Source organism: Crotalus tigris, unplaced genomic scaffold, assembly GCF_016545835.1.
Source record: "Crotalus tigris isolate CLP2741 ecotype Arizona unplaced genomic scaffold, ASM1654583v1 scf7180000019068.10715455, whole genome shotgun sequence".
In the NCBI taxonomy this organism is placed as follows: Eukaryota; Metazoa; Chordata; class Lepidosauria; order Squamata; family Viperidae; genus Crotalus; species Crotalus tigris.
The window spans coordinates 894135-910184 of NW_024097358.1; the positions used below are offsets into that span (position 1 = coordinate 894135).

At 39.3% G+C, this 16050-nt stretch overlaps 1 protein-coding gene across 3 annotated transcripts in view; it reads right to left on the reverse strand.

The window, feature by feature from the left end:
- ADAMTS17 (ADAM metallopeptidase with thrombospondin type 1 motif 17) overlaps positions 1-16050 on the reverse strand; it is an 86203-nt gene that overhangs the window by 26111 nt on the left and 44042 nt on the right. For all 3 annotated transcript variants that reach the window (XM_039359086.1, XM_039359085.1, XM_039359087.1), the window contains exons 9-15: positions 9875-10015; positions 8705-8855; positions 6829-6930; positions 6009-6154; positions 4280-4446; positions 2697-2824; positions 502-622 (exon numbers count right to left, since the gene is read on the reverse strand). In XM_039359086.1, coding sequence (XP_039215020.1) covers positions 502-622; positions 2697-2824; positions 4280-4446; positions 6009-6154; positions 6829-6930; positions 8705-8855; positions 9875-10015 — 956 coding nt within the window. The remainder of the gene's footprint in view (positions 1-501; positions 623-2696; positions 2825-4279; positions 4447-6008; positions 6155-6828; positions 6931-8704; positions 8856-9874; positions 10016-16050) is intronic.

Genomic DNA, 16050 nt, shown 5'->3' on the forward strand with positions numbered 1-16050 from the left:
TCAGTTATAATTCACAGCAAAACAAGACGTGCATCGAACTATCCCACACAACCAAAAATAGAAAAATACTGAATAAGGGTCAGTAGTGATTGGCCATTAACATCAGCAGCAAATAAAAAACCGAGGCAAGTTGTTCCATTGATTAATTGTTCTCACTGTCAGGAAATTCCTCCTTAGTTCTAGGTTGCATTTCTCTTTAATGGTCTTCCACCCATTACATCTTATCCGACCCTCAGATGCTTTGGAGAGTAGGTTGGCCCCTTCTTCTCTGTGACAGCCCCTCAAGTACCAGAAGAAAATTATCCTGTCTACCCTAATCCTTCTCTTCGATAGGCTAGCCGCTAGACATACCTCACTCCCTCAACTTTCTGTCATATGATTAGCTCCAGACCCTTTATCATCTGTGGTTAATCGTGGCTTATCATCATAACATGGTTATGCCACATGCTGTAAATATTAAAGTAGGATGTTTCAATCTTCATATGTGCAAGAACTACTCACCCATCCCTTTCGTATGGTTGAAGTCCCCTTTCACCACTTTGCAGGTTTTGCCATTTCCATTACAAATGCCACAGTGATCTTCTTTGGCAGCAGATCCAATGATCCCATCACAGCCGATTTTCTAATGGGGATCAAGAGGGTTTTTTTTCGTTATTGTCATAACAAAAAGAGATTTTAGATATTTAATCTCCTTTAGAGATCACTAAAGGTCGGTAAATCCTGGAGAATAGAATAGAGTAGAGTAGAGTAGAGTAGAGTAGAATAGAATAGAATAGAATAGAATAGAATAGAATAGAATAGAATAGAATAGAATAGAATAGAATAGAATAGGAGCTGGAAGGGACCTTGGAGGTCTTCTAGTCCAACCCCCTGCTCAGACAGAAAACCCTATACCATTTCAGACAAATGGAATGGAATTAATAATAGAATAGTAGAATTCCCATTAAATGATCTATCAGCTCAAAAGTGTGAAATCTCTCAGTGCTTTTGGTTTAACTCCCCTATACTAGTAATTATTTTTTTAAAAAAACTTATGTCATTTCTCTTGGCACACAATTTGAATTTTACCCAATTATGGATGGGCTATTTTCAACAAAGCTTTTTAAAATTCCTCGGGGAAAGAGCCCATTCATAGTTTGGGTGTTACTCGACTAGCACAATTGTAATTATTGCCTCATGTAAAAAAAAAAAAAAAAAAGACAATGCCCTTTTCATGCAGCACGGTAGTGTTTCCCATCTGCTCAGCCTGCCATAGCAGATTGTATATAAATACAAATATTGCCCTTGTTAAGTGTCATTCTGAAATTTAATCATGCCAAGATGATATCACTGTAGCAAATTTTCCAACTGTCAACACTTGTTCACACTATAGACCAGGGGTACTTAAACATCTTGCTTTCAGACAATATTTATTTGCTGAATCATGTAAAAATAACAATATAAACCCATTCGTTATTAACATAAATAAAATCAGTCATTGCAGAGAAGCCTACAAAAGAACTCAGAACACAGTACAGAAATAGACATCCATAAATTATTTAACTGGGTAGCAGGTATTTTGTCAGATTTTGTCTAAAAATTCCAAACATGGCAACAAGCACAATAACAGAGCATACATATGATTGGTATATAGAAAGCCCTGGGTTAAATGACTGGTGTTTTCTCTTCTCCTTCTCCTTCTCCTTTTTTTTAAAAAAACCTATTCAGTGATATGAACTCTGACATTTTTTTCCAACGGACTCAATAGGTCACCCAGCCATCTGCTGAGCTGAGGGAAAGCACTTCCTGTGTTTGACATTCTACCTACCTTAGTAGCTACAAGAGAGTGCTGGGGGACCAGTTTGGGCTTCCTGTCTTGGACATGCCAACGTAACGTGCAAGTTGATAAAAGTACCTGCCACCACTAGGAACATCAGTCTGTTTTCTGTACTAGTTCTCCACCCAAAAAACGCTGAATTTAGCAGAGCAACATTGCCAGTCCAAAAGTTTGATTCTCTCAGCAAGACAGAATCCAAGCTATTTCTCTTCTAAGGCATGGGTCCCCAACCCCCACTCCGTGGACCAGTACCGGACCATGGCATGCCAGCAACCGGTCTGCACAAACAAGCAAAGCCCCATCCATGAGATGCAGGCAGCACACAAAACCACTCACCCTCTGGTCCGCAGAAAAACTTCTCTCCACGGAAACGGTCCCTGATGCCCAAAAGGTTGAGGACCTCTGTTCTAAGGAATTCAACTATTTGAGTTCAATTGGGGGTCCTTCAAGGAAAAGCAATTCTCAGGAATCCAAGGTGACCATGCTTTTTCTATCACACAATTCCTCCTGAATAGCAATGGGTGCCAAATCTCAATTTTGCAAAGGTTTTTCTCTACACAGTATCAAGTATTTTTCATCACCTGTAATATAAAGCTCAAAGCTTTTGGGAAACCCTAGTTTTTAGTGCCTGATTCTTAACGTCTTCCAATTGATAATGAAAGAATTATAAGAGAACACCATCCATTTTTGAAGATAGCAAACAATGACAAACCACCTGGAATCTTACACAAGGACATAGCAACTGGATATCTATGTCAATACAGAGGTAAGGGCAATTCCATAGTCACAGCTTTGCATTTTCCCCATAAATATTGAACTCAGCATAATAGTGTGTTTAGATGTTAGTTCAGATGAAATAACAAACAAAAAGTTACTCCACCTGGCACTTGCCATGAACGCAGAGGTCAGTCTCATAAGGTCCACATGGTGTACCATCAATGACCCTATCAGATACCAGCATAGGAGACTCTTTCCCAAATGGAGAGCAATGCAGCTCACAAGGTTTTTCTGAAAGAAAAACAACAGATTCACTGATGATGTTACCTAGTCAGGTCATGAGATGTCTACAAGAAAACCACCAAGCTCAGAGAGCACCAAAGACCTCACAGTTTGACCCGGAGCTACAAATATTCTATCTTAAGAACAACAGAGTAACACTCTTATGGGGTTTTAAAATTTGATCAGCACCAGAAGTATAACACACTGGACAGAACAATAGTTGGTTGATTGATGTAGCTATCCCAAGAGACTTATGTTGAAGTCAAGAAATTGCAAAAAGATTACACAATACAGTACTGAGGTTTGCAAATAAAGACTACAAAGAGTGAAAAGCTTATATTCTTTTAGATTTCCATATGTAAGTATTCTGACTACCTACTATTTTTTTTAATTTCAGGGTAACATCTGAGATCCCTTTCTGTCAATTAGCACAGAAACAGGAGCAATATTCTCCTTATGGACTTTTTGCTGGAAACCCCCCCCCCCAAAGTCATAATTTATGAATCTGATGATTAGACAGGGTCGATTATGGAAAGCAGGAAACTTTGATGTAACCTTAGAGAGGGCAAGCATAAATGTATTTATAACTGCTTCTGTTAAGAAGATCAGAAGGCACTTTATTATTCTTTCTTTCTTTTCTTCCTTTCTACCGTATTTTCCAGTGTATAAGACGACTTTCTAAAGCGTTGAAATCGGCGCCAAAGTCAGGGGTCGTCTTATACGCCAGAAATTATGGTAATTTCCAGTGTATAAGACAACTTTCTAGGCGTGCAACTCGGCGCCGAAGTCGGGGGTCGTCTTATACGCCGGGTCGCCTTATACGCCAGAAAATACGGTACTTCTTTTTCTCTATTTCTGTTTTCACTTGTCTATTACTTTCCTCTACTTATCTTTAACTCAAAGGTGGCATTGTTTTTAGTCTACGGAAAAAAGTTCTTTAATAAAAATTGTACAGTGATGCCTTGGCACTCATCATTCATTGGTTTCGGTGACGTGATGAGTATCAAAAACGATGAGCACTAAAAAAAAAAAAAATCCCCATAAGGAATAATGTAATCAGTCCCAAGGCAGCTGACATTGACAAGTTCTAGCTTGTGCATTGAGTACCAAACAAACGATGAGTCCCGGGATAAAATTTTTGCCTCAAAATGCGTTGAGTACCAAATTCGATGAGTTTCAAACAAGCTGAGTACCTAGGTTCTACTGCAGTGGTTCTCAACCTGTGGGTCAGGACCCCATTTGGGGCCGAACGACCATTTCATGGGGGTCACCAAACAAGGCTGTCCGCCATTTCCCCCCCCCCTTTTCTTTGGCCACGCCCCTGGCACCCGGTGATGTATAACTGGTTGGGGGTCACCACAACATGGGGAACTGTATTATGGGGTCGCGGCATTAGAAAGGTTGAGAACCACTGTTCTACTGTGTATAAAAAATAGCAGTGTTTTTTCATCTGCTGAAACATACCATCCATGATGACAGACGTCCATAGGCTTTTCTTCTTGTTGGCCGAGCGATCGTGAGATTGACACTGTTGGTCTCTGAAGGACGACACCCCTCTGGGACACGGCAAGTTTTCACATACCGTGTGTTCCACACTTGCTCCCTGGCAGTTTTTACCTCCAGGCCCAGGCCTGTTAAATATGGACAGCCTGCATTAGTTTCCATCATGTCATCCACAAAAGATTGATAGGGGAGTTTGTGAATATAGAACTTCTTTCTGGACTGTTTTGAAAAGAAAACACAAATTAAAAGCAAAAAAAAAAAAAAAGATTTCCTTTCAGATGAATTTGACTTCTGGTGATTTCATACACCTTCCTGAAAACATCCATACGGACTAATGAGAATAGCAGCCAGGAAAAAAAAAGAGGGGGAGACGCAATAAAGCCAATAAATCAGGACTTAGAACAACAGAGGGCACAATTCAGCCAGGTATGGTCATCCTACCATGGATCGAAAATGAAAAAAGAAGTGGTCCGTATCTAATGCAAACGTGTTTGTTTTACATTTTTGAGGCAATGGACAAATCAGAATTCAGTGATCTTTCCAAACTTGTCTTGAATTTGAAATATTGTTTAGTGATTAAAACACACACACATTGGGGAAGATCTGTACAAACAACAGATAAATTCAGAACACCCTTGAGTGCAAGTGGCAAGCAAAAATGTGTCATGTATAAAGTGTGTAAAATACATTTTGCAAATGTTTTTAAGTTACTCGGTTTAGTAAAGGAAAGGAATTTATAAATGAAAAATGAGAAAGTAAGAGAAACTGAGATTGGCAATATGGATCGTCTGTCCTCAAGTCACATTCAGACCCACGATTTTTTTTTTTTCATACTGTTGTTATACACACTTAAGTTTTAAAACAGTCTTAACTGACATCAGTAGCGATTTTTCTGAAACCTGAATGTAGGACAGAAGAACTATTTTTCAAGAGAGGCTCACAATAACACTTCCCAAATTGTGCTAATTATTTATGGCAGCGATACAGAAGTGGTTTTCCATACTTTCCTTCAGGATGTTTTTTTAAACATCCCAATCCAACTTACCCCCTTGGGATTTACTAGTGGCCTCCCATTCAAGCACTAATAAAATCTGACCTTGCTTAGCTTTTTCAAGATCAGCCAAGGTCATCTGCTAAAAATGCAGAAAAGATTTAACAGTCCTAGGAAAGCAATGCTTTGGAAGGGAATATTTTGTGACTGACAAATAAAAGCAATGATTGTCCACCATTAAAATCATCATCATCATCTTCTTCTTCTTCTTCTTCTTCTTCTTCTTCTTCTTCTTCTTCTTCTTCTTCTTCTTCTTCTTCTTCTTCTTCTTCTTCTTCTTCTTCTTCTTCTTCTTCTTCTTCTTCTTCTTCTTCTTCTTCTTCTTCTTCTTCTTCTTCTTCTTCTTCTTCTTCTTCTTCTCCTCCTCCTCCTCCTCCTCCTCCTCCTCCTCCTCCTTCTTCCTCCTCCTCATCTCCCCTTCCCTTTCCCCTCCTCCTCATCTCCCCTTCCCTTTCCCCTCCTCCTCTTCTTCTTCATCTCCTCCTCCTCCTCCTCCTCCTCCTTGGACATGCACCACATCAGTTTCCCCTGGATTGGGTAGCGGAGAAACAGATGGGCTGGGCTTCCTCTGAAGACATCTTTCTATGCTCCCTTAAGTGCTCTTAAGGGTTAGGTGCTCATCAGAATGAATCAACTTACGGAGGATTGTCACATTTGCGCTGCCTGAATCTGGCCCCGGACTCACACGTCCGGCTGCACATGCTCCATTGACTCCAAATGCTCCAGTCACCATCAATGTGTTCAGGGATGGGGGTTTTACTGACACACTCCCCCATTCGGCACCACTGGAACAAAAAGAGAAATTCTTTGGTTTGGATAGTGTAGAACTGTGATTTAGGTATCACATATAAAATTAAGTAAATGACTTTAAAAAAATAATAATCGTAAGGTAACACATGCGAACAACATCGTTAATGTAAATCACTTTAAACTCGATTGTAAAAAAATGACTTTTAATTTATAAGAGTTGTCAAAGTCTGGAATATTTTACCTGATTCAGTTGTCTCAGCTATTAACTTTCATAGTTTTAATTCAAACTTAACTTCTGTGGACCTCACACCATATTTAAGAGGTTCCTAAGGGGGCGTGGGTGCTCACATGCCTATCGTCCCTGTCACATTTTATTTTATTTTTCTCATTCAAACAAACAAACAAAATGAGTTTTGAGGTGGTGGCCACCTTAGGATCTTTTCTTACAGACATTTCCCAAGAATAGGCAGAACTGTCCATCAGAAATATTTAATATTTTACAGCCAAACCACTTGGGGGTCCGTGGCTACAAAAGGTATTTAAAGGGGGTCTATGGTGAAGAAAAGGGTGAGAACCACTGTTTTGCAGCATTATAAACAAGCATTGCACCCAAGTACTACATAGAAACCATTATCTTTACTATCTGGCCAAGAAGTTTAAAAACAAGTTTTTTTTAGGAAACAGAGTTGATTTTCTCCAGGGCTTTTACCTTGTCAGCTCCACATTCTGTCCCATCCAGGGGAGGATCCAGTTTGGTTTTACAAGAGGCATCTCCTTCCACAAGGCACCAGAGACCAGCACACATCAAATGCTGCCAACCGAAATAGGGAAAAAAATTGCATTTGCCTGGAGAGACCACTATTGCAAGGAAAATGGCACAAAGCATTATCTGATTTATTTTTTAGTTGTTACAAATATGTTTTCAAAAAATAAACCTGCATGCAAGAATTAACTTTGCATCAAACAACTAAACAAATTCAGAAATCAAAATATTCCCCTACAGGAGATGAAAGAAGGGGAGAGAAAAAGTTTAAATTGTATTCAAGTTAACTGTGACTAATATAACTTTGAAGAAACTGCTGGATAATATGCAATACACCAGGCAGAGATTTTGACTCTCAGATTATTAATTGCCATCATTTTTGTTTGAAAAGTTTAATTTGCAGAAAAATGAATGTTGGTTTGCATTTGTGGACACATTTCATCCCAGCGTGAGAGAGAACATGAAACATCTACAAAGCAAATATTTTCTATTTGCTCTGCACTTTATGGCGAGATGGGAGACAAATTAAAATTTTTAATTATTTAATTTTTTAAAAAAGTAAACAGCATCAAAATTTCATTCTGTACACCATTGTGCACACAGAAAAGTGACCATAAAGGTTATTTTGTCTTTTCTTACCTTACTTTATCTCACTTATTCTGTCCTCTCGTATCCTATCCTCTCGTATCCTATCCTCTCGTATCCTATCCTATCCTATCCTATCCTATCCTATCCTATCCTATCCTATCCTATCCTATCCTATCTTTGTTGCTGCAAAGGTTTAGGGGAAAACTGAGAAAAACCTGTATGCCTAGTTATCCTCAAGACTTCGGCGTTTTACAAATATTTCACACACGCACTAAAAGTCATGTGAAAAAAAATTCCTTGAATAAGAAAATCCAACGTGGAAGACTTAAAAGTGAAACAAATAATCAGGAGCTTCAACAGAGGCAGACAAACTAGTTTCTCCCTAGAAAAGTCATTGAAATAGTTCTTTATTTTAGTCCCTTGTGCCAGGACAATCTTTCAAGAGACTGTCACTAATAACAGGTTCGGTAGCCCTCTGAGAAACACAACTTGATTTCCTTCTGAAAAAAAAAAAAAAAGCGAAGCTCACTGTTTCATGTTGCTCTAGGAGTTTGCCAGGATCAACATAAATAAAGCAGAACAGTCAGGATTTGAAACTCAAGCGCACAATCCAAGCTTTTTATTACTTTGGCACATCTTTTTTATGCAATAGGGGAACGTAGAAAAAGTACAACTTATTTTCCTATCAGATTTTAGGTAGCTGAAATGTTTACGATAAGGAAGATGGGGGAACTATTGAAAGAAATTGCTGTGCTAAACCAAGAGTACACAACTTTTACAAGCCTCTCAGGAAAGGAATGGCTGGTGGGTGATATGCCCACAAAGTCACTTGGGTAACCTGGGGATGGTTTGAGGACAGGTGGGCAGGATCTAGTTTGACTCTATTTGATTATTTATTAATTCACTGGCAGCAGTAAAGTTCCATAATAAAGCTTCAGTCATTTAGCAACTCACCCTCTGCAGGTTAAGCAATTAGTACATTCTGGAATGTGATATTCTGACCTATTACACAGCAGCTTTTTTAAAAAAATAATGGAAGTATGACATCAAATAATGAAATACTTCTAGTTTTTATACCTTGCAAAAAATACTATTTCCAAAGCAAAAGAAGGTGTTTCCTATCGTTTTGGTTTTTTTTAAGATTGCCCCAGGAAGAAATCTCTGTTCTATAATCCTAGATAATGCTACCATTTTATCAGAAGATTGTTATCTGTTCTTTTATGATCCATATTACCTCCATATTCTTACAGAAAGTTGCATTGGTCCCAAAGAGGATCTGGCATTGCTCATCTGCGCTATAATGCATTCCTGGGAGTTTATAAGGCAGGCGAACAGCATATCGGCTACGTGGGTCTGTTACCAGCAAACAGTTGCTGACTTTGGACCTGGAGAATCAAAAGACATGTAGACGTGCTTGGCCATCTCTGTTCTAACATAGAGTAAAGCTTCTTCAAATTCAGAAAATGCCGTTTGGGCCTACAAAGAATGCTAAATGTGGTTTACATTATACAGTAAATTTTACAGCCAACATTAAAAGCACTAGTACCTCAATAAACACCAAGCAATTTCAAAATACCAAAGGCTTCTGTGAAACTCCCAGAGATACAGACTGCAATTTTAAGAGATACACCTGAAATTAAATCCCTGCTTGATGATGATCTTCAGATTATAACAAAGAGGAAATCTGCTCTATTGCTTATCAACAGATTCTGGTGAACACATATCACATCAGCTCTAACGATTGGATAAAAATATGCAGTGACTTTAGGAACTAAATTGAAAATGATGGTAAAGATGTCAATGGCCTCTCCTGCACATCCTTGGAACACACTGTCTAATCACCTCTTTTCCATCTATCGCATCAAAAAGCAAAACCATGTTCTTCATTTTTTCATTCTATCCATGGCCGGGGTTGGCAATGCCACAAGGTGCGGAAATGCTGGATGTCGTGACATGATAATGCAAAATAAATTTTACTAGACAGTACAGAGGGGAGGTAGATCTTTCATGGAGTTCAGTTTAGCTCAAAGATGGAGAGAGGTCACCTGAGAATCTCAGGTTTCTGTTATTTTTGCCAATACTTCCTAAACATAGAACCAGATATTTATTCCCAACTGAAAGAGACATTCAGAAGCATATTACTATTGTCCAAAAATATGGGCAGAGTTGAAGTAAAAATGACAGCAACTCCAGGATACTTTTCAAGAAGTTGTCAAGAGGCTGAAATTGGGGCATCATAAATGCTTCTGTTCTTCTGCCAATAATTTTTCTGAAGGCCGGGATGCAAAAGCAGATCCAGTTTACCTTCAGTATCCGTCACTGAGAATTGTTCCTTATTTCAGCTGAGAAGATAAAAGACCACTGACTGTCATTCAAATGCTTTGCAGTTAGCAAACATTCTTACTTTAGAAACTTTTCAAGGTCATCTCGGCTGCAGGAAGACCAGGATAGGTCACTGGGATTTCTGCCCTTCACCCATTCTCCAGACATGATGTGAGATCTCCCAGTGCAGGACAAGTGGTCGTCATCATGACTCATACCCATGCTAAAAGAAGAAAGAAGAGAAAAAGAGAGAGAGAGAGAGAGTGAAAGAGAGAGAGAGAAAGAGAGAAAGAAAGAAAGAAAGAAGGAAGGAAGGAAGGAAGGAAGGGAAGACAAAGGTAAACAAACATTGTTCCTATGATCTATAGGTGCAGATTCTTATTCTTTTTTTTTAATATAACAAAATACTTTTTATAATATAACAAAAACAAAATACTTAAACGCTGGCAGACCCAAAGCTCTGGAAAAGAGATTTTGAGTCAGATAACCTAACCAGCTGCTAGCTTAAGAGCTCATATCATTAGTGGACTGCAGTCTTTCAAAGAGTATGTTACAGAAGGAGAAACACAATCCGTTGTCTTCTCAGATCATTAATTTGATTTGTAATCTACTGTCCTCATTACAAAACGCTCCCAGAGCAATCAGCAGCTCCATTAAAATTAAACAAATTTTAAAACTCAAACTCAGTATAGGGGATAAAAAAACCCAGCCATTAATTATAGCAAGAGATAAAACATGAAGCCTTCTTAAAACATTTAGAAGAATGAAGTCTCTCTAATATGGCAGGGAGAATCAAAAAAATTCATTGCCCAACAACAGGATCATAAATAGGATATAAACAGTATCTGAATCAGTGGAACAACCTTCCTCCAGAAGCTCCAACACTGGATGTTTTTAAGAAGAGACTGGATAGCCATTTGTCTGAAATGGTGTAAGGTTTCCTGCCTGAGCAGGGGGGTGGACTAGAAGACCTCCAAGGTCCCTTCCAACTATTCTATTCTATTCTATTCTATTCTATTCTATTCTATTCTATTCTATTCTATTCTATTCTATCCCATCCCATCCCATCCCATCCCTAGCATAAAGGAAGATAACTGAAGAAGAACCGAAGAAGCTTCTTGGATGAGAAGTGAAACATCTTCAAGGAAAAAAAAATAAAGAAAGTCCAGTTGCCTTTGGGAAAAGCACCTTTGGGACAACTACAACCTGGAGGACTGTAAAGAAAAATAATTTTAATGAAACTGATCGTGGATGATCCAGTTGGTGGGCCTTCGTGATCTCAAAAAGCATATGGCAGCCATAACATAATAGGAAAAGACATTACATATGTTACTACTGAAAAGCAAAATAGCTTGTTAACAGCTGGAAGCCCTGTGCCTCAGCAGATGTGCATTCAGGAATACCCAGACCTCTTTATTCAGTGAAAGGCTCATAAACCTCCTTTAAACAATGCCTTGGTGTTTTGTGCGCAGAGCTCTTGGTTGAGGTCATATAATCCCTTCCTGAAATGAGCTGCTTTTTTAAAAAGGGAATTCTGGGAAAACTGCCCCTCCGAGTCACTTACAAAGGCCTCTCTGTCTTCAGACTCAAAAGGCTAAAATAAGTGGGAGGTGCAAGGAATGTTATTAATTGCCTTTAGGTTGCACAGCTCTATTCAAGGAGGATATAATATTCTCAAGGCTGTACCATTCATTAAAACGTTAATTGATGCTAGTTAACTTACCCGTATTGCTTTGATCAAAAAGAACCCCTTTTCTTGTAGGAATTGGGTATGGCTAGTCTAGAGAAAAGCTGGACTAGGAGTGATATGATAGCAGTATTCCAGTATTTAAGGCGCTACCACAAAGAAGAGGGGGTCAACCTATTTTCCAAAGCAACAGAAGGCAAGACAAGAAACCATGCATGGAAGCTAACCAAAGGGAGAAGCAACCTAGAACCAAGGAGAAACTTCCTAACGGTGAGAGCAATCAACCAATGAAACAGCTTGCCTTCAGAAGTTGTGGATGACCCATCACTGAAGGCTTTCAAGAAGAGACTGGACAGCCATTTGTCTGAAATGGTACTCCTGCTTGAGCAGGGGGTTAAACTAGATAGAAGACATCCAATATTGATAGCAGTATTCCAGTACTTGAGGGTTGCCATAAAGAAGAGGGGGTCAACTTATTTTCCAAAGCAACAGAAGGCAAGACCAGAAACAATGGATGGAAACTAACCAAGGAGGCAAGCAACCTAGAACTAATCAATCAAGGAAAGAAGCAACCTGAAATTAAGGAGAAATTTCCTGACAGTGAGAACCACAATTAATCAATAGAACAGCTTGCCTTCAGAAGCTGTGGGGACTTCATCACTGGAGATTTTTAAGAAAAGGCTGGACAGCCACTTGTCTGAAATGGTATAGGGTCTCCTGCTTGAGCTGGACTAGAAGACCTCCAAGGTTCCTTCCAGCTCTATTCTGATGGATTGATTCCCTCAGGATCTCTCCACAAACAGGATCTGCTCCCTACTCATCTTTTACTGGAACGGCTCCAGAAATAGGATACAAGAAAAGCTTTCCAGAGATCTCAGATTGGAATTTTTTGGGTTTGATTACGCCCCCACCCTTTTGGAAAAATTAAACATAAATTCAATACTTTCTGTTGTTTGATATTCCCAAAGAGGATTTCCTAAAATAGGATGGGATTATTATAACAATCTGTTACTTTTCCAGGCAACCCATTCCTCTTCTTCTTCTTCTTCTTGTACAAACCAATCCATAGCTAATTTCACCAGGTTTGGGAGCTGGATGGCTAAAACGTCAGGGCTGATGCAGCTGTTATAAAAACTGGGGGGAATGGAGGAATTCCTTCATTCGTTTGTGATGCTATCCAGATAGCTTTTCCATGGATGGATATCAAATAGAGGTAATCCTCGACTTATGACAGCAATTGAGCCCAACATTTCTATTGCTAAGCGAGACATTTATTAAACCAAGCACTGTTGGAACGGTAGGTCTGGCTTAAATTTCTCACACACACCCACCCAACGTTATCGTAGACAGTGTTGGACTACAACTTCCAGAACCCTTGGCCAACATCTGGCTGGAGAAAGCTGGCCTAGCTTCCAGACTAATGGTCTCACCCCAAACCTCACTAGAATCAGCATTCTGCTTGATGAGAACGTGCAGTTATAGCTAGCATAAACTTTTCTTTGTCTTATTAAGACAGTATTTTTGCCCTAAGAGCCATCTCAAAGCTCCACCCAGTGCCACAAAGCCACTTTCCCATCCCAATAAAACATTTATGGTTGACTGTTTGGAAACATTCTACTCCCCCCCCCTTTTGGTCAATGTGCCTAAAATAAAATTAAAAAAGAAGAAGAAGGAGAAAGCTACAGCTTAAACCAAAGCCTGCAATAAAGCTTTGAAGAAAGAGGGATAAAGAGTTGCAATGATCTCTAAGATGTATTCTGCTGGATTGAAACAAAACCATTGTTTGCTGCCCAACATGCTTCAAATCGCAGCCCTAGCTCTCGTCACTGGAAGCAGGGATTTGAACTCAGGATGCCTTCTTGAAGCTGGGTTCCAGTGACATCAACCCTTAACCTTTTCTAGATAGGTTCTGGAAACTGACGACTTCTTATCATCTAGACTTGCCTCACTCTGGAGAGGTTGTGGGAAGGTGGTCTTGGGCGTGTTTGGCCTCTGGTTGGTCTCCAGGCCTGTTTTATTTCTGTTTCTGAATTAGCCAGACGTTCCTTTCCACCCTATACATTCCTTCCCTTCTTCTAAGATAGGAGTCTTCCAACATTTGAGGAGCAGTAAGAGAGAAGAGGGGATTGACCTAAAGCACCTGAAGGCAGGACAAGAAGCAATGGATGGAGAGAAGCTAACTAGAACTAAGGAGAAATTTCTTGATAATGAAAACAATTAAATCAGTGGAATGGCTTGCCTGCTGGGGTTGTGGCTGGTTTCACTGAAGGTTTTCAAAAATAGATTGGACAGTCATTTGACCGGAATGGTGTAGGGTCTCCTGCTTGAGCAGCAAGATCTCTGAGGATCCTTCAGCCCTGTCATTCTATGTTCTAGAAATAAGGACTTAAGGCTGTTGCAAACCTGCTTTGCAACAGAGAGACACAGGACTTCTGGAACGAGCAGACTCCATCCTACAGGCCAAATGGAACCGCAAGTTCTTTTTGAAAGAATCTAGACTTGGCCATTTTAAGTTGAGGTCCAAAACCTTCAAATTTTCATGATGGAAAAAAATACTGCCTTAAATCATCTCATGTGTTCTTGCCTGCAAAACTAGCAAGCATTTGTCCCCCCAAAAACTATAATAAAGGATATCTCCAAATTATGGGCTTTTAGCAGGACAGATGCTTTGGCTGGCTCTGATAACAACCCCATTTCTTCCAGAATCACATCTGTTCTCCTTGATTTGAAGTTCAAATCTCAACTCCTAGAATTCACACATCTTCAGGCTGCCAAGGTTGAGAAACACCGCTCTAATGCTTTCAGGGAAATGACAGCTTGCCTCCCAGACAGCTAAGCATCCTTTGTTTCTGTGCATCTTGCAGCATTTTATTTTGACACACTAGCACTGCCTGGAAAACTCTTAACTGTGCTGAAACTGTGGGAGAAAAGCAGCCAACAGCCATCTTCCTTCAATCAACAGTTTTGTGGCTCAGCAGGCTGTCCTTACTCAAGTTCATTCTGCTGAGTAAACCAAAGACACATTAAATAGCCAGCCTACAATGAGCTGGCAAAACCAGCCACTATTTTGTGCCAGAAAGATTCTGGTTCAACCTACAGTGACCTCGGCGAGCAATCAACTCTTTCACCCAATGATGCAAGCCCCAAATGTGCAATTTTTGTGAAGAGAGTTTCATTTCATCCACATTTTCATGGCTTTGAGCATCACTTCCTGAGTGGCTGATTCTTTCTTTCTTTCTTTCTTTCTTTCTTTCTTTCTTTCTTTCTTTCTTTCTTTCTTTCTTTCTTTCTTTTTCTTCTTCCTCCTCCTCCTCTTCTTCTTCTTCTTCTTCTTCTTCTTCTTCTTCTTCTTCTTCTTCTTCTTCTTCTTCTTCTTCTTCTTCTTCTTCTTCTTCTTCTACTTCTACTTCTACTTCTACTTCTACTTCTTCTTCTCTCTCTCTCTTTTAAAAATCATGCTTCCCCAAATTTTGCATTGGAATTCTTGGCTGAGCAATATTAGAACTTGCACTGAAAATGTTTCTGAACTAGAGAAGATTTTGCCTGAAAATAAAAGGCAATTTTTCTAGCTCTGTTTCTTTCGTTTTTTTAAAAAAAACAAGAAAGCAAAAATATGATGGAATTAATTGATAACTGAGCGAAGGCAACATTGAGATGAATCAGAAAGATGCTAATTATGCAGCCCTAAAACTGGATAAATTGCGGTGCATATAAATCTGGATGCAAAATTAGTAAAATCTAAAATTCTGTTTTCATAAAGAGGGACAGTTCTATAGCTATCTCTGTTCTTGGTGTATTTCTTCTTGTTCAAAGCCGAAGAGCCAAAAGGAACAGGATTAGATGAGAATAAATGTATCGACTATTTATGACAATCTACTATAGATTCCCTCTTTGTTCCATAGTTTAACAGGGATCAAACAGAAGGGCAGCTGTGCACGAGCAGCTGAACTTTATTTGTGGATCAGAACAAACTCATCTCAAAAGATTCTTCCTCCATTCATTGAGGCAGGGGTTCTCAACCTTGGCAAATTTAAGACTTGTGGACTTTAACTCCCAGAATTCTGGGAGTTGAAGTCCACAAGTCTTAAAGTTGCCAAGGTTGAGAACCCCTGCAGGGTTAAGTGACTTTGGCTTTGTACAAGAACTGAGGTCTAGGCCACGCCTTGTTCCTCTTTTGTTATGATATCCATCTCAGCCCACATTTGAGATTAATAAAAAAAGGTCTTTGTTATGCCCCTAGGAAAAAAAAACAACAAAACAGGCTGATTAAGAATTAGGGATATGAAGAACCTCGCCTGAGAAAGTTTTGCCCTCAGACTCTTTGCTTTCTTGGAAATTCTGATGCTGCCTAAGAGTTTTGTTAGGAAGCTGTTGTTCTATTTGGAAGGTTATCATTTCCATCTACATCCAGTAAAAAATATTGAACTAGCACTGCAGTTTAACTAGAATTGAGAAGAATAGATAATGCATCTGGAACAGTTCATCTTGAAGTTAAGAAGTTAAAACTATCTCCGAATGTCACTGAACTCAAAGAATAAACATTAGTGTCTGCAGGGTAATGGTCACAAACA